Source organism: Octopus bimaculoides, chromosome 15, assembly GCF_046866305.1.
Source record: "Octopus bimaculoides isolate indiv1 chromosome 15, ASM4686630v1, whole genome shotgun sequence".
In the NCBI taxonomy this organism is placed as follows: domain Eukaryota; kingdom Metazoa; phylum Mollusca; class Cephalopoda; order Octopoda; family Octopodidae; genus Octopus; species Octopus bimaculoides.
The window spans coordinates 17,729,514-17,749,208 of record NC_142942.1 but is presented as its reverse complement, the minus strand read 5'-3'; the positions used below and the strand labels follow the sequence as shown (position 1 = coordinate 17,749,208).

The window sequence follows — 19,695 nt, the reverse complement described above, 5'->3', positions numbered from 1 at the left end:
TGTAGAATACCCAGGGAGCGATACAGTGAGATGGAACCAGGAGTCGTATGGTTGGGAAACAAACTACCTACCACATTAGTACGAAACATATTTCAGAAGTAAGGTATCCTTCAACCTACATGTGTATTACATCATTGTTGTCCATGCTTACCATTCTCTATTTACCGAATGCTATGCAACGTATATTGCTACTGAATTGGAGTTGAGAAGCGCTTGTCATCTTGCCAAAAATTATTTCAATATTTTGTAATTGAATGAAGTGAATTTTACGCATTGATTAATAAATAAATCAATAAATTAATCGACTGATTCTCCTTTGAGTGTTCTTCACGAGCCAATTATATGCCAGACGCTAATGAACTATTGAGCACGATCAATTTTAATCCGATAGACTGTTATATATATATATATATATATATATATATATATATATATATATATATATATATATATGAGTGTGTGTGTGTGTATATGTATATATATTTATATATATATGTATATATGTGCATATGTATATATGTATATATATATATATATATATATATATATATATATATATATATATATATATATATATATGTATATATATATATATATATATATATATATTTATATATCTATGTGTGTGTGTATGTATCAAATTTGAACCTGTATCAAATTTCTTGTATCAAATTTGTTCTTGTATCAAAATGACGTTCGTTACTTTTCTTCGTTTAATTTCCGACCAACAAACCTTATACAATATGCATGGTACTGCATGATACATTTTAAGAATGGATTAATAAATATCAAATATACCAGGCTTTAAAAATGTATTCATTTTATTAACTAGTTCTTTACTTATGGTTTATTTCATAGTTAATGTTTCAAGTACACATTTAGGCGGTTTGCAGAAAGCTGGAAAATCCACAAATCCAGGCTTCTTCCGGTCCCAAGCCTGCAGGTACTGTGTGTGTGTGAGAGTGTGTACGTGTTACAAGGTAAAAACATCAAAAGAAAAATACATGCAAATATAGTTATCTTTATTAGTACACGACTATAATATTAATTGTACTGAAATATATTTGGTGAATTTAAGAAAATATATATATTTTTTTATAATGCCAATCAGTACTGGTTATTCTTTTGGGTGCCTTTTGTTCCCTCTTCAAACATTGGATTGTTAAAATAAAGTTGCCTTTCTGCAGATGGATTTGATCTGTAAAACACAACAGGATAACATTCAAAATACATGTATGCATGGAATATAGTGAAAAAATACGGGATGTAAATTATGGTTGGGTGTTACGATATATTCATGCTAATGGAGCTTCGGGTTTAGTCCCACTGCGTGGCATCTTGGGCAAGTGTCTTCTACTATAGCCTCGGGCCGACCAAAGCCTTGTGAGTTGATTTGGTAACGGAAACTGAAAGAAGCCCATCGTATATATATATATATATATATATATATATATATATATATATATATATATATATATATATATATATATATATATATATATATATATATATGTATGTATGTATGTATGTGGGGGTGTGTGTGTGTTTGTGTGTCTGTGTTTGTCCCCCCAACATGACTTATAAAAAACATTTAACGGACTTATATTTTTTCATGATATTTTTACCTCACAACGTTTTTGATGCAAATTTTTGTTGCATGGGACCAAAACTATGAAATTCCTCATACTTTCTTCTATCATTGAATCTAAGATAAATATATAATTTGTTTTTTTTAAACTTGATTGGAAGCGTTACTTACTCTCCTACAACGTTGCTTCAAATTTTGACGCAAACTTTTTTCTACTGAACCAAATCTCAATTTTTTTTAATGCCAAAATCTAGCTAGGGACCATTCCTTTTCAATTTTGTTAAGAACTGAATTAGTGACAAAGCTCTGAAGATGCTGCATGTGAGTAAGTTGCGGCCCTAAGAATATTATTCAACTACTACCGTAGTTGAATGATATACACACACAATGATATATACACACATACTCACACATATGCATTTAGCATAAATAGCACAAAATATGACATATACGTACTTTTTGCATAAATAGTTCTTCAATGGTTGCTTTAGACTGCAATAGTTGACATCTTTGAAAAAGTAGAAACAAAGTATAACTACAACACCAACGACAATGAAAATATAAACCCAGAGTTCAAACTGGTTTTTGCTGCGAAAAAAAGAAGAAAGAACAATTAGGCGTACAGTATAACATTTAATATGGTTCTTTATATATGTTGGCACTCCGTCGCTTACGACGACGAGGGTTCCAGCTGATCCGATCAACAGAACAGCCTGCTCGTGAAATTAACGTGCAAGTGGCTGAGCACTCCACAGACACGTGTAGCCTTAACGTAGTTCTCGGGGATATTCAGCGTGACACAGTGTGACAAGGCTGGCCCTTTGAAATACAGGTACAACAGAAACAGGAAGAAAGAGTGAGAGAAAGTTGTGGTGGAAGAGTACAGCAGGGTTCGCCACCATCCCCTGCCGGAGCCTCGTGGAGCTTTAGGTGTTTTCGCTCAATTAAAGGAAAAAATTATGTAAGGTGGGTTGGCAGAATCGTTAACGCGTCGGACAAAATGTCTTGCAGTATTTCATCCAACTCCTTCTGTTTTGAGGTCAATCGCGCAGAGGGTAGTTCTACCTTTTCTTCTTTTCGGGGGTTCGATGAAATATGCAGCTATCGAATATTAGAGTCGATGTAATCCTTGACCTTTCGCCAAAATAAGGAACGGTTAAAAAGTAAAAAAGAACAAAAGGGCAGTGAACGGAAGAGTCATTAGCACGCTGGACAAAATGTTTAGCGGCATTGCCTATGACTTTGCGTTCAAATTCCACCGAAGTCAATTGTACCTTCCATCCTTTCTGGTTCGATAAGATAAGCACCAGTTGAACATTAGGGTCGACGTAGTCGACTACCCTCTACCCACAAAATTTCAGGCTTTGTGCCAAAGACAGAAATATTATTGTTCACATACATACACACAGAACGGGACAAAATTGCTTTCGGGCCCCGGAAAGCGCTGTCCTCTCAAAATTCAAGTAGGCTGAGCGTGTTTTACTTTCTTCTTTTAGGGAAGTTTCCCGCAAACACATACACATATGTACCCACACTACGTACCACACTTAATCTCATAAAATATTCTACAATATATATCGAATGTATGATATAACTGGGACAACAAATATGAGGGTTGCACATTTACGGGACGTTTGCGGGCATCTACCTGCGTGGCATAAATCTGCTTGACCAAAATTGGTCTGGAGATAATGTACTCGGACCCCATTCGAAACATTTAATGCGAACTGAATAACTTACAGGTCTTCGGTAGTCTTTTCTTCACAACAAGTATATTCTACACCTCCTTCAGGTTGGCAGCAACGTGGTTTTTCTGGCTCAGGACAATAGTAAACATTAGGAGGGCGGTCGCCCAGTTCCTTGACCTTCTGACATTTCACCCCTTTGTCTGAAATATATGAGATCCTTTCAGGTTTATTCATATAAAGGAGCATATTTCAAAGGTACATTCACACACATTGACACATATACAATAACATACTCAAACATGCAATATCTCCGACAAAAAAGACCGCATAAGATATCGATACATTGTTAAATGTTTCGATACATTTAACAAAGATCTTAATGTAGGTAGAACGCCGACTTTCTGGATACTGATGAACTAAAGCCTTTTATAATCCACAAGCAAGAACTTCAAATTTCCGCAGCTGCCAGACTAGTTTGCTGACACCTTTCACAGTACAGTATTAACGAGTAGCAAGGTTCCTTCTCGAGTTACATAGACGCATAAGGCCGGTTTCTCTGGTGTATATATACTCTCCACCTGGATGGAACACCTGCCCGTTGCAGGATTACTCATTTTAACCAGCTGAGTGTACTGGAGCAACGTGGAATGAAGTGTTTTACTCAAGAAGTGTTTTGCTTCGTCCGGTCCAGGAATCGAAACCATAACCTTACGATCCTGAGTCCAAGACCCTAAACACTAAACCACGCGCCTTCACAAGTATTAATAAACATTTATAATAACGTATAGGTACCTGTATTTCATTTAATTATTTAAGTAAATTCAATATTTGTTTAACTTACTAATTTACGTACAGGTAGAGTGTATTTAACTTGACACAAGGTGAAGGTGAGGGCTGATTCGCTGTATGCAAATGAGTTCATTACTGGGCTCCGGAACTCTCGTAGGAAAAAAAATTCGCAGGTGGGACGCCGGTCTGTCGCAAGATTGCACATTTTTACCAGCTAAGTGGACTGGAGCAACATGAAATGAACTGTTTTCCTCAAGAACATAACACATCGCTCGGGCCAGGAATCGAAACCTCAATCTTACGATCATGAGTTCATCGCCCCTAACCACTAAGCCAGGCGCCCTTATTAGTATCAATATAGGATGAGGGTGAGGACCAAGAAGAGTAATGAGCGTTGAAGTCAACGAGGACGATGTTTCACGAGTAACGAAGTGACGTAAGTATTCTCGATGTCAGAAAAAATATCGAAACATTTTGTTGGTGGTTGGAGGAATTCAGAGAGTGCTAGAGGGAGTAGATATATTTGGAGGAAAAAGAAAGTGAGAAGTTTTTGTTGTTGATATCTAAATGACAAAGCTGAATGATGGGGGTGACCAGAATCTTCATATGTACAGACACTATCTTTTGAAGCGAAGGTTGAAGAAAGCTCAACAAGTGTCTCCTTTGGTGGTGTGATCCGATCGAGATTCTTACTACTATTTTTAGCAGACTGAATGACCACATATAGATTCCATCGGTTTGTAGGTATTACTCACAGTAGATCGAGCGAATGTGAAAGCGGAGTTGTAACAAGTCGAAACGTGTTTGAGTGTTTGATTCAAAGCAGTCGAAGCAAAGCAGCGAAGAGTAAACAAAGGCGCGCGCGATAGAGGATGTCCTATCGCTGATATAGGTTTATGTATTGTATACGAAGGCGAAGTGGAGGCGCGTGGCTTAGTGGTTAGGGTGTCAGCATCATGATCGTAAGATTGTGGTTTCGATTCCTGGATCGGGCAACGCGTTGTGTTCTTGAGCAAAACACTTCATTGCACTTTGCTCCAGTCCACTCAGCTGCCAAAAATGAGTAACGCTGCGATGGACTGGCGTCCCGTCCAGAAAGGGAACGCATGCGCCATTGAAACTGGGAAACCGGGCCCATGAGCCTGGCTAGGCTTTAAAAGGGGCGCATATGAAGGCTAAATAATCGGGTACATAACGTACTCAATATTTCTCACAATGAAGGTGGCGAGCTGGCAGAAACGTTAGCACGCCGGGCGAAATGCTTAACGGTATTTCAAGTCTTTTTGTTCTGAGTTCAAATTCCGCCGAGGTCGACTTTCCCTTTTATTTATTCGGTGTCGATAAATTAAGTACCAGTTGCGTACTGAGGTCGATCTAATCGACAGGCTCCCCCCCCCCCAAAACTTTCGGGCCTTGTGCCTAGAGTAGAAAAGAATATTTTTGACAGAACAGGCAGCGAGCTGGCAGAAACGTTAGCACGCCGAGGTCGACTTTGCCTTTCATCCTTAATAAATTTGTTTGAAGATTTTCTGAGTCTTACATAAATATAATATGTAAGTAGCTCTGTTGATCGAAAAATTGGAATAATTTTTTGACGAAAAGAGATCAAATTTTGAGATTTCTGATCAAACAGCACAAGGGAGATATCTTCCGAAGGGGAGTTGGGGACACATTTTCCCTCGAACCGATAGGCTTTGGAATTGTTTTCCATCTCATTGTTTTTCTCCTTCTTATGACCTGAATTCTTTCATGTCTAAAGTAAATTCATTTCTTCATCTTAATTTCTTCTTCTTCGTAGTTCCTTACACTAAGTGACTCCTCGACTTGCTTTGGATTTTCTTATATATATATATATATATATATATATATATATATATATATATATATATATATATATATATATATATATATAATAATAATAATAATAATAATAATAATAATAATAATAATAATAATAATAGGGATAAAAATCCAAATTTACAGGTAAAAACTCAATTAAGTTCAATTTATCAAAAATTAAAATTAAATTAAGTTTCACAGTATATAATATATAAATATATAATTTAGAGAAAAGAACCAAAGTTCATGAACTCATCCATGAAAATCCACAATTACATACAGAGAAAATTAATAAGTAAATACACAATAAAGAAGTATAAAATACAAAGTAATATATATGTGTGTGTGTGTGTGTGTGTGTGTGTGTGTGTGTGTGTGTGTGGTAAATGAAAGACGGAAGATGGAATATACTAGAATTTATTATTAATCACGACAATTGTTTCGACTCGTCTAGCATCGATGATTTATGGTGCTTTAGTCACATATTTGACAAAATTCTTCTTCTCCAATCAATAATAAAACAAGAAAAACAAAAGAAAAGTAAACCCACAAAATGGCGTATCAACCCGATTACTACGGAACGAAAATCGGTCATGTCCATCTAAAATTTGATTATTGTTAACTGTGATAAGCGGTTTACCTCATGCTTTGAAAAAAATTAAAAACTCTCCTTATTCTGCAATAAGCTGAGACGTCCATCAGTGATACTTTTTACGGACATTTTCTCAGGTCTTTCTTAATTTTTCACATATTTAATCAAATATCTCATTACATAGTAAGAATCAGATATTTTTAGTGGTGGGTATGAAAACCGTATTTCCTGCGGGAGATATTGAAAAAAATATTGCAGAAGCAGAAAATATCAATTTTATTTTTTGGTGGATAATTAACATAATTACAGGAGTGATCATGAAATTTAATTACCTAGTCAAAGCGTTAATTAATCTGAAACAGCTCTGAAGATGACGAGGAGTATTATAGGAGCGTGTAAAATCTTCCTTATAAAAGATTTTGAATATCAAAATCATTTGGAAACGTTTAGGCTCTAATGAAGTGGCTCAAAACAGTCCACAGAATTTTATGGGGCAGGGATACATGCTCTCATTCGAAGGTGGAACATTGCTATTGAAATAAATGGTGACTATGTTGAGAGGTAGGGATGTGATCCACAGAGGACTAGCTTTATTTCGATGTATGATACATGTTCCTGTGTTGGTGATTATACCTGTCCTAAACAAAATGGCGTTACTTTTTGACTCACCCTCGTATTTATGTCTGAATAAAGAAAATACTCACCCGAAACTTCGGCTCCAATGGCAAAGTTTATAGAGAGTAAAACACAAAGATATATCTGAAGCTGTAAACTAACCATTCTGCGTGGTTTAGTCTATCGCCTCTGAAAATCATCCATGTACTGTAAGTAGAGAAAAAAATGTATCGTTTTAGAAAAGTCAGTTGAGTTTTGTGTAAATTGTGGAGACAAGTGAGCTGAAATTGTGCTGATTTTGAAACCAGGGCAAAGGAATTCGTTTAAACGATGAAACTAGGAGCCTAAAGCACCATCTATATTCACTCAATTAGCTCTCAGTTAGCTAGGAGCCATTGGCAAACTGTTTATTAGGAGTATGGGAACCAAAGCGGGATCCCTATAATCAACTAGATAAATTGTTTGACTGGATATCAGATCAAATTGTGTAGGTAAAGTGTACTTAGTAAATTAAATGAACACCACCGTTACATTACTGTTATTTCCTCTTGTCTGCCAGACACCCAGCTTTCTTTTTTGCGCATTTAATGCATAGAAAGAATATGTTGATATTTTTAGCGAAATCCCAGCTGTGATTTGAACCACAGCTCTCAGATTTTCCCAGTTCAGAACCGCTAACTAATATAGTATATCCATAAAAGGAAAAGTGTTACCATAAACGGTGGTTGACTTATAGCTGAAACGGCAATCTTCAAAGAACTTGTCCGAAAATATTATCAACCGAAGATACACGATGTTGTAGCTAGGACACTGTAAAATGAAATAACCCAGAGGCCAAAGATATAAGAATCTAAAGTATGATAGAAGCCATAGCCACTAAATAATAAAAAAAAAATACTGGTGGAATGTCCCAGTGAAAACCACAATAAAATGTAAACATAATAGACCTGACATAGTAATTTGGGATAGAGAAGAGAAACTGCGTAGAGTTGTGGAAATCAGCTGTCAAGCGGATGTTGACATAAGGCTAAAGATCAGCGAAAAAGAAAATACCTACGCTGAACTATTGAGGAATCTACAGCTACTCTTTCTAGATTACAAGTTCAGGTTTGTACTTATAATTATTGGGGTACTAGGATATGTAACACACTGCCTAAATACCAATCCTGAGAAATTAGGCTTCTCAGAACCAGAAAGGTGAAAGCTGATTCGAAGATTACAGATCCATGCCATCACTGGAACTGTTGTAATATGTAAAATTTCCTAGAAGTTTATCATTTAAGTATATATGAGTATGTCTAGACAGTCAGGTGTAAGCATGAAAATACATACATAAAACAAAACATACAAATCTACACACATACATACATACATACCTACATAATACATACATACATAATACATACATACATACATACAAACATACATACATAATACATACATACATAATGCATACATACATACATACGTAAATACATGCAAAATATCTTGTTGAAATTCCAATGATGGAGTCTTGGATCTAGGTTAGAAACTGGCTCTTTCTCTATTGGCAAGAATTCTTAAAATAATACTGATAATGACACACACACACACATACATACATACACACACAAATACACATACAAATACACACACATTACACACATGCACATATAAACGTACGTGTGTGTATATATATATATATATATATATGTGTGTGTGTGTGTGTGTGTGTGTGTGTGTATGTATAGATATATCTATATCTATATTTATATCTATCTATCTATCTATCTATCTATCTATCTATCTATCTATCTATCTATATATATATATGTATATACACACACACCTACACACCCACGTAGACAGACACATACCAATAAGAATGCTAATTACCTTAAAATCAGGTTGTATATATAACAATACCTCCAGTGTGTGTATATACCAGAGCTATGCAGATAGTTGTGAACACCAAGAGACAATTGACAATATAATAAAGTTTACCTGCAACCTACATATTTGTTTTTTCTTTTTTTTTTTTATTATACGTTAAGCTTTTTTTTAATTATTTTTGTGTCATCAGCCGACGGAAACAGTATCAATCAATGTCTTTTTTTTGTTGTTGTTTTTCTTTTGTTCTTGTTCTTTTTTATTGCCATAACAACAACTGGTTTCAAGTCCATCCGAGCATTCCCACCTCCTACCGTCAGATCATCCCCGTCCTCCACACCCACCACCCTCCACTGCCGCCGCAACCACCATCACCATCACCATCACCGCCGCTCTTTGGGTGATTATCGAAACCAATCAATCACCTGCTCGTTCGGTCTAATGTAGGTGGTGGCTATTGAGAAACATGAGCCTTAATTACTGCTACTGTCGTCATGGTCGTTGTCATCATCCTTGCTGTGGTTGTTGTCATCGTTGTCGCTTTTGTTATTTTTGTAGTTACTCATGCAGCTGTTTCTTTTTATATCTGTAGATGTCGCTCTTGTTGTTGTTGTTGTTGTTGTTGTTCTTCTTCTTCTTCTTCTTCTTCTTCTTCTTCTTCTTCTTCTTTGATTCCTGAGCTTCTCAGCCACTGTCGGAACATTGCACTGTCTATTTCTTTTCTGTTTAGTTTAACCCAGTATTTGCCATGAAGGGACTTTTCTTGCCATCGTTTCATCCTGATCTATTGTTGTTCCAGTTTTAGTTTGGATTTCAGTTGTTTTACAGCTTTTGTTGTTTCTTCTTTTTCTTCATAGTTGTTAGGTACTATGACTTCTTGTATTTGTCAGCTTCCTTAAAAACTGAAATCGGTTTTTTGTTTTGTTCGTGTTTTGTGGTTATTTGTATTAGCTTTACTTGCTTCTGAAATAGGTATTTCTGTAGTCCTATGGTGGTTACTTTGTTATAGTTTTATAGCTGTATAAGACCTCTACCACCTTCCATACGTTGTATATATAACATTTCTATGCCAGATTTTGTGTGGTGCATCCTAAATCCTGTCATTATTTTTCTTGTTTCTCTGTCTATTTTGATTAATTCATTTAGAGTCCAGTTAAGGATATTGTAGCTGTAACTTATAACTGGGACGGCTAGAGTGTTGATACCTATTATCTTGTTTTTAGCATTGAGCTCTCTTTTCAGTACTAATATAACTCGTCTTCTCTTTCATTTGTGTGTGTTGTATCGTAACTAATTCATTGATCCCTAAGTATTTGTATGTCTGGTTTTAGTATAATTCTCTTATTTCATTTGCTTTATCTAGTGTGACGTTGCTACTTAAGAGTAGCAACACCACACTAGTTTTCCTCTTTACAAGGTTGCTTTGGCACATTTTTGTAAGCCAAATTTCATGTTTATTTATTTGGTAGATCCATATACTGTCTCTAGTAATGTTTCCCGAGTGAGAAAGCAGTGCATACCATCAAAGTGACACTGGGGTAAAATATACGAAGCCCAGTATACCCATCATGACTACCCGTCTGTTAAGGGTACAACAGGCACATGCATCACAACCATATGTGCGCGACATGGTGATCTCATATTAAGATAAACAGCGCATGACCTACCAGGTGGGCCCAGTTAGAATTTTCTTCAGGTCGAGTAGCCCATCCCGCACAAAAGGTTCCGAATAAGGTTTGTTTAAGGATGTTGAACGAAGCACCCATATTTCCAAAGGTGAATTATTCAAACCCCAAAGAATTCTTCTCAACACATAGCTATGATGCTTCCCCACTACTTCTGCTTGCAATCAGAGATGCACATATCGTCAGCCACCATGAGGGATATGCTCAACTGGTTAAGGTCAAACAGCTGACAAGCACATCTGTGCTATTGAGCAGAATATTTGCTGTAGCCCATCTTTTATACCAAGACAAAACAATGTACATGATAACACTTCTAATCAGTTAAGATCAGAAGCCACGGGAACCAGTGTCTGGAACTGCACCAGGACATATTATTATTATTATTATTATCATTATTATTATTATTATTATTATTATTATTATTATTATTATTATTATTGTCATTATTATTATTATCATTGTTTTTATTGTTGTTGATGTTGTTGTTCTTACTATTATTGATGTAATTCTCGTTTCTATCGCTACACGAAGAAAAATATGACAGCTGTTTCTAGCAGGTTCAATAACCTTATAGAAGCTGCCCCGTTGGCGTGCTATTGTTCGAACATTCATCATCATTGTTGCTCTTGTTCATATTGATGTAAGTCTCGTTTCTGCTGCTGCTATCGATTCTGTTACTAAGTGTATATTTCAATTGATTGTTTTATTTATTCATTTTAAACACTTATTTATCATTACTTGCCATAGATCAGCTTTCCAACGAGGGGACCATTGATTTACTTCGTATCTGTTGAAACAATAAGATCTTTAGATGCAGGTTAGCATGCAGTTTACGGCCATAAAACAGTCAAAGTAAATTTTCCTAAAAATACTGAAAGTAAATTGCGATAGGAACCGGAAATAATGACAGTGACAGCACGTTATTTCATGTACACAATTAATGTGACATAACCAATGTACAGAGCATATATATATTTAATATTTTTTTCTAATCTAGGCACAAGGCCCGAAATTTTGGGGAGGGGGGGTTAGTCGATTAGATCGACCCCAGTACGCAACTGGTACTTAATTAATTTATCAACCCCGAAAAGATGAAAGGCAAAGTTGACCTCGGCGGAATTTGAACTCAGAACGTAAAGACAGACGAAATACCGCTAAGCATTTTGCCCGGCGTGCTAACGTTTCTTATTTCTTTATTGCCCACAAGGGGCTGAACATAGAGAGGACAAACAAAGTATGGGCCTGCAGAGATAATATTAAAGAAAACTCATGGAATGTTCTCGTTAAAACTTCTGTAAAATCTAATCATAACAAACTGTAGGAGGAATATTTGGCAGGAATATTCCTCCTGCTACTCAGCATCGATGACGAAGACGACGACGGCTGAGGTCATGACACAGCTTAATCCAGGTAGCTGCCAGAATCTACACCACTCATGGCTACTGTTCTTATTGACATGCAAACTCTCATACAAAATGTCGACCTGCCATCACTATGGCTTCATATATTTTTTTCTATCGCCACCAATCGGGAATGTCTTATCGTTTACAAGACCAGACATAGTGAAAATCAGTTGTGCAGCAGATGGTAAGTTAATGGTAAGTCAATGGTAAGTTAAAAAGAATGCTTCAATGACGTACTAACGAGAAATTTGCGATACAACACCGGGATATAACTTTGAGTGAATGTTTGAAATTATTGGAGTATCTGGCTAGTAATTGACTTAGTAACAGTCTTGAGAAACTAGAATTTGTAATATTGGGAAGCATAAGTGTATATGTATGCGTGTATGCCTGTATAGCATAATCAACTTGTGTTGGGAGTTACACCGCGCTGATTACCAAAATGCATGAAATACTGGTTCTTGGGTTAACAGGACCACAAAAAAAAGAAGAAAAAAAAGGATTCTATTTTGTAAAGAAAAAATAAATGAAATTAAAATAAAAAGAAAAGAAAAAATTTAAAGATGTTTAAGGTAAGAATTAAATACACAGGGTCTTCAAACTTGTCTGAAAAGAGATTCTTCTGCCTCTGATGACATATTTCCTGCCAAGGGCAAACCATTTGTTTCAACAGTTACAGTTGTTTTTTTAAAGTCTATTCGCAATAACTGACAGAGAATAGTGTGGCGAGATATAAAAGAACAAAGGTTCTTACTCATCACGGAGGATAGCATAACAAGAAATAGCAGCCAATAATCCATATTTGCAACTGAGAGGAACAAAAAAGGACATGCTGACTAGTTCGTGGCAATCAAAATCAATCACATTAAATGTAGATAAACCAAAGGACATTTTTGTAAAACAGAGCTACCTATATATATATATATATATATATATATATATATATATATATATATATATATCGATTTCTGTTATCTTCTGATACCTGAAGGCGTGGTAGGCGTTTTCCTATGACATAACGAATGCATAATCTATAAACTGCATAGCCACAGAAACATATTAAATACAAATTGAACTGGTATCGTCCAGTAAATATGCATGTGTGTGTGTCTATGTGCCTATATGTGCGTGTAGATACATGGCAGTAATTTGTGTTTATGTTTATCTAAGTGTATTATATTATATGTGTATTTATATGGATGCAACTTGTTATTTAAACGCTTTCCTCAGAAAGATGCTTTTCATATGATGGCTCTGATGAAGCTGCAAAATATTGCATTGACAGTCAATTCTGAGTGCACGGCTCCTTACAACTAAAACATCTGTAAGCTAATGAATGTGATTACGTAACTCATATTATTTCATCAAATTCTTTTATTAATTAATATCACGTTGTATATTGACCTTTTTGGATCATATAAAAGTCCGGCGACGTGGACGCCAGAGAATGTCCACTCCTTGCTACCGGAGCTTGGTAGGGTGTGCATTATAGGGATAAGTGCATCGAGTACTGTTATGGCAAAGTGGAAACACACACACACACACACACACACACACACACACACACATGCACGCATGCATACATACACAGACACACACACACATATGCACGCACATAGATACAAAAACACACATGCACGCATGCACAAACACATATATCTTTGTCTCTGTGTGTATGAGTATGTACGCATGTATGTAATATACATAATATATATATATATATATATATATATATATATATATATATGTATATATTATATAACATATATGTAGATAATATATGTGTGCATGCATGTACGTATGTATGTATATATTATATATATTCATATGAAATATATATATATATGTAGATATATGTATATTTATGGTTATATATATATATATAAAACATTAAAAATATATCCGAAAGAAAGCCATACTGCAATTTCCTCAAAAATAGCATCTAACAATATTATCATAATGGTAGATTTTTTTTTTTTTTTTTTGTAATTCAAGCTTTCAATTATTTTCAGATAAGCTACTCAGTCGATGACTAAATTTTAAAAAATGATGAAGTTTTGAGCATCGGAAATTCAAACATTTTTCTCCGCGATTGTGAAAATGCAATTAGGATCGCAAGAAGTTTACGTTTAACGAAATCTCATTTATGAATATATTTTTGTTTTCAAAATGCGTGATGATTCAGTCATTATTTGATCAAGACTAATAGCTTGTGTATTCTGTAACTTTAACCAACGTATAGCCTTATCTACAATTAAATCCCATTCACTCTTTTGTGAAGTTAATTTTTCTGTCAAGAAAACAACTGCAAGAGCTGTGGCCCAGACATTATCGTGTACGGATGGTTTTCTCTGTTTAAGTTGATCGAGGGATTCTTTCAAAACGGTTGCTAAAAACTCATTTAGTTCCCAATATCCAGAAAAGTTTTGTAGGAGAAGCAATGACTTAAGTCTGTCTTTACTTTCGAAATTGAATTTTGTGTTATCAATTTTCCTAAGTTCTTGGAATTTTTCTGCATCAAATTTTTTTGACATCGTCTCACGAGCTGTAACACTCACTTTGTAAGATTTCTCGGCCCCAATAAAACTTGTGTACCTTGAAACCAAGTTAGCAAGCGTAGCCAAGTCAATAATCTCGGATTTTATATCATCACCTTTACCCAAATCTTCTTTTAATTCCAGTTCCTGTATTTTCCTTCTCACACAAAGACGGTGTATCTGCATTTCTTTATCACACTGGTTCAACACATTTGTTTCGAAGTCAAGTGAAAAATCTGATTCACCGACTTTACCAGAAAGATTGAGTCTAACTCTCTGGCAAGTCGACTCAAGTTTCTGAAAAACTAGATAAACAATTAGTGATTCTTCGGTGAAAATACACGGAATATTTTCTGGAACTGTAATGTAGGATAATTCTTTATTGCTTTCAGCATCTTTGGCAGATATACGAACTGAAGATACAAATGGTTGCATTGACAATTTTAATAGACGCATAACTTTTGCCTTAAGGTTGTCATTTGTCATCACAAACTCTGCTCGGCCTCTTCCCGCACGGGCGATACCTTTGACCAATTCTGTAGAAACTCCAGAACCTACACCGATCGTGAAATATCGAGTGTTATAAGCTTGTGACTTAACCGACTGAATTATTTCGTTCGTATTGTAGACTTCTCCATCCGTTATCAGGAATACTTGGCGATAAAGCCCATGAGAAGATCGTTTATCAGAGAGTGATTTAATAGCACTGAGCATTTCAGTTCCACCAGCTGCATAAAGATTGTTATGGAATTTCAATGCTTCATTTAGAGAATCTTCATTATATTCTCTGCTTCCATCCTTGAACAAGACTTCTAAGTAATTATTAAAGGATATAAGGTTAAATGAACAACCCAACGGTAGACTTTTCAAGAAAAGTAACAAAGTGTCTTTTGCTGCTTCAATTTTCTCTCCATTCATGCTTCCTGAGTGGTCAATGATAAAAATGTAGTCATTAAGTTGAGGAGCCTTCACTTGGGGAAGTTTAGGAAATAAATTTATCATCATAATATCTTTAGAAAGCATTCCTCTAGCATTTCCATCACCTTTCTCCATAATCACTTGTGGTTTCTCTACTTCATCATAGTACACAAGGAAAAGAATGTCTTTCTCAAAATTAAACTTCTCTGTCAATCTCACAGTAGCATGACACTTATTTTCCTGATATTCCATCTTCATTGGCTGTTCAGACTTTACGTCTTTGATTTGTGATTTCCATTTGATGGTGGCGTTAAAACTAAACTCTCTTGGTTTTGGTGCTTTTTGATAATGTTCGTCTTTAGGAATAATGCCATATCTGGGATTAAGAACAAACGGCATATAGAACTTCACAGCTCCATCAGCTTCACAGGAAAGCTCAGAAACAAGGCATATTTGTAAATGGATCTTTTGCTTCGGTGGAATATTACCCAAATTATATTCAAAAATATCACCAGACGTGCTGGTCTCTCGCAACAAAATGGCTGACATCCCCTTTTCTACAGCTTCTTTGTACTCTTTCTGGGCGACATTTTTGTCTTTAGATTTGGCAACTATATGGACATCACCAATTTTAGCTTCGAATCTATATACGGCACTGTCCTCTTCCACAGGGAAAACAAACTTAGCTTCTGTCTTGTGTTGGCTTTCATTTATATATTCAGCCTCGATGTTGACGTGTGCAGTAAATCCGTTGATGGAAACATTGTGTGTAGCGTAGAGAAGAGAAACATCTGTTTTCTTTTCACAAATAATTCCAAATACAATCACCTGCGCCATTTCTTTAGAGTTTCTATAAAACAAAAAGATGATACATTAAATAGACATTTTATCAATTTAAAATTAATCAAATAAGTATCTCTTGTTTAATAATATATAACAAAGTGAAATTTAAACAATTACCTTTCTAATAAGGAGGACTTTGTTGATAATAAGATAATAACAGTTTCAAATTTTGGCACAAGGCCAGCAATTTCAGGTAAGGGGTAAGTCGATTACATCGACCCCTGATATTTGTTTCACTGAGACTGAAAGGATGAAAAGCTAAGTCGATCTCTGCGGAATCTGAACTCAGAACGTCAAGACGGACGAATTGCTCCGAAACATTTTGCCTGACGTGCTGACGATTCTGCCAGAACGCCTTTATTATTATTATTATTATTATTATTATTATTATTATTATTATTATTATTATTAGGATGATGATGATGATGATGATGATGATGATTATCTAAGTCTGCATCATACAGATGCTCATTTCATGTCTGTAGAAATGGTTATAGATTAGTTTATTCGAAAGACGGCACCAACTTAAAATGGTAGTTTTTATGGCCATATTGAGTGCAGGGATCAATAATTCTTAACCAAACTTCAAGTGATTGTTGAAGGGGTTTATGTTCATGGTAAATTTTGTTGCGATCTTTGATGTGTTTTGTGTGTGTGTATTTGTGTGTGCGTATGTGTGTGTCTGTGTGTGTTGATGTCTGTTTTTGTATGCGTGTGTGTGCATGTTTATGCATGTGTGTATGTGAGTGTGCGCATGTTTGTGTGCGTGTGTATGTGTTTGTGCGTGTGAATGTCTGTGTGCGTATGTGACTGTGTGTTTTGTGTGTGCATGTTTGTATGCGTGCGTATGTGTGTATGTGTTTGTGCGTGTGCATGTTTGTGTAAGTGTGTATGTGTTTGCGTGTTTTGTGTGTGCATGTTTGTGTATGTATGTTATTGTGTGTGTGTGTGTGTGTGTGTGTGTGTGTGAAAGCGATGTCTTACATATATGGTAGACTACTAAACTGAGAACCATTTAATTCCTAGATATACCAAATAAAAAAAGAATATAGGATTTTTTTAAACATCGAATGGCTACGAGGGCCCTCCCGAGCAAAAGAGGAATCAAAAGGGGTCCACAGGCAAAAATGGTTGAAAACCAAGGGAATAGACGTTAATAGTTGCGTGATTTTAGTAAAAGTTACATACTCCAAACTAATTAATAAGTAGCTTTCATTTTTATAGTATGGACTAAGGCGCTAACCTGGCAGAATCATTAGTACGTGGGGCAAAATGTCTAGCGGTATTTCGTCTGCCGCAACGTTCTGAGTTCAAATTCCATCGAAGTCGACGTCGCTTTTCATTCTTTTCGGGGTCAATAAATTAAGTGCCAGTGAAACACTGGGGCTCAAGAAAATCGTCTATCCGCCAAATTTTAGGCCTTGTGCTTATAGTACAAAGTATTATTATATATAGATTTTTCTGGACAGGTCTAACTTTGATAATTGCTTTCTTTTAGTAAACGTTACATCTTCCAAACTAATTAGTGAGCACCTTTCTTTATTACAGGATGTTCTGGTTAAATTTGACTATTTTTATGTATCTTTTATGTTTCTCAGCAACAGCTTGAGGTATTGGTGAACAGTCAACGGCATTAAAAAAGCATAAAGAATAAAGTTGTAGTTGACAAATAGCTGACATGGAAGTCTGGAAGCCATCTGAATATTCTTTTCTACTCTAGGCACAAGGCCCGTAATTTTGGGGTAGGGAGCCAGGCGATTAGATCGACCCAGTATGCAACTGGTACTTAATTTATCGACCCTGAAAAGATGAAAGGCAAAGTCGGCCTCGGTGGAATTTGAACTCAGAACGAAAAGACAGACGAAATACCGCTAAGCATTTCGCCCGGCGTGCTAACGTTTCTGCCAGCTCAACGCCTTGGAAGCCATCTGAATATTCTTTTCTACTCTAGTCACAAGGCATGAAATTTTTGGGGAGCGCAGCCAATCGATTAGATTGACCCCAGTACGCAACTGGTACTTAATTTATCGACCCCGAAAAGATGAAAGGCAAAGTCGACCTAGGTGGAATTTGAACTCAGAACGTAAAGACAGACGATATATCGTGCTAATGTTTCTGCCAGCTCGCTGCCTTGGAAGCCATTTGAATATTAGAAAAGTGTTACCTGTAGCATAATAATTCGCACCGGATGTTAAAATGCCGATATCATGGCTGCTGGTCTATGCTTTATGAACACTGTTAAATCTGTAAGACATGATGTGGACAACAGGAAAACCAAGTTTCCCCCCAAACTGCAATGGTCTTTGTGTGTGTCTCTAGTGAGGTGACCTCATGCCGCACAACATCTCTGAACAGATCTTAGGATCAATTCAGACGGTTATGTGAAACTGCTGGAAACTTTGGTCAAACGTTGACTGGAGCGGGGATGCTACAGGAAGGCTAAGTGTGTGGCTGCAGGATTCAGCTTCCCAGCCATACCTCCGGAAAGTGTCAGAAGTGGCTGTCGGAGAATAGACAGTCCTCGATGCTCTTAAAATGACGGGTCTGCAGGGAATAAAAGCAACCAACACTAACAAAGAAAGGGTTATATTAGCGGGAAAGTTTCTGTTAATTGTGCTTAATAACTGGCACTCCGTCGAGGGTTCCAATTGATCCGATCAACGGAACAGCCTGCTTGTGAAATTAACGTGCAAGTGGCTGAGGATTCCACAGACACACGTACACTTAACGTAGTTCTTAGGGAGATTCAGCGTGACACTGAATGTGACAAAACTGGCCCTTTGAAATACAGTTACTACTCATTTTTGCCAGCTGAGTGAACTGGAGCAACGTGGAATAAGGTGTCCTGCTCAAGGACACAACGCGTCGCCGGGAATCGAACTCACGCTCTTACGATCGAGAGCAGAAAAATACTCTAACCACTACGCTACGCGCTTAATAATTCCTACAGAAATTCAACCTGATTCTACTTGAAAAAGAATAAAGAAAATTACTTACAGTCTCTTCAATCTTTTGCTTCTTCAAACAAATATTCTTGCTTCTCTTCTTCAGTTCCTGCTCGAAGTAAACTCTCCACTGTATGTGCAACTAGATTTCACAACAATTAAACGATGTTTTGTTTTCCGAACTCAAACACCAACTAAAACAAGTTTTTTTTATAAAAACATTCTTCATGTTTTTGTTAGCCTGAATTAAGCTTATTTTGTTTCCCATTAATTCCCCTTCCACAACATTTAATTAAGTTTAACGTGCAGTTAATTAATTATTAACTTAGATTTTGCGAACAAAGCATATGCTTCGTTTAAATTAATACTGTGTCTGACTTGAAT

At 36.1% G+C, this 19,695-nt stretch overlaps 2 protein-coding genes across 3 annotated transcripts; both read right to left on the bottom strand.

The window, feature by feature from the left end:
* Positions 1–803: 803 nt before the first annotated feature.
* On the bottom strand, positions 804–10,223 carry LOC106875063 (uncharacterized). Of its 2 annotated transcripts, none has more exons than XM_014923025.3 (5): positions 8,987–10,223; positions 7,201–7,318; positions 3,329–3,476; positions 2,045–2,176; positions 804–1,198 (listed from the first exon to the last, which is right to left on the bottom strand). In XM_014923025.3, the coding sequence occupies exons 2-5, from the start codon at positions 7,274–7,276 to the stop codon at positions 1,108–1,110; spliced, it is 447 nt and encodes a 148-aa protein (XP_014778511.1). In that variant the 5' UTR covers positions 7,277–7,318; positions 8,987–10,223; the 3' UTR covers positions 804–1,107. The 2 variants fall into 2 exon arrangements, with proteins under 2 accessions (XP_014778511.1, XP_089219614.1); XM_089363488.1 differs by lacking the exon at positions 8,987–10,223 and adding an exon at positions 7,825–7,848.
* A 3,769-nt stretch (positions 10,224–13,992) lies between these two features.
* LOC106875057 (von Willebrand factor A domain-containing protein 5A) lies at positions 13,993–19,431 on the bottom strand. The gene is made up of 2 exons (XM_014923021.3): positions 19,364–19,431; positions 13,993–16,373 (listed from the first exon to the last, which is right to left on the bottom strand). The coding sequence occupies exon 2, from the start codon at positions 16,358–16,360 to the stop codon at positions 14,213–14,215; it is 2,148 nt and encodes a 715-aa protein (XP_014778507.2). The 5' UTR covers positions 16,361–16,373; positions 19,364–19,431; the 3' UTR covers positions 13,993–14,212.
* Positions 19,432–19,695: the final 264 nt, after the last annotated feature.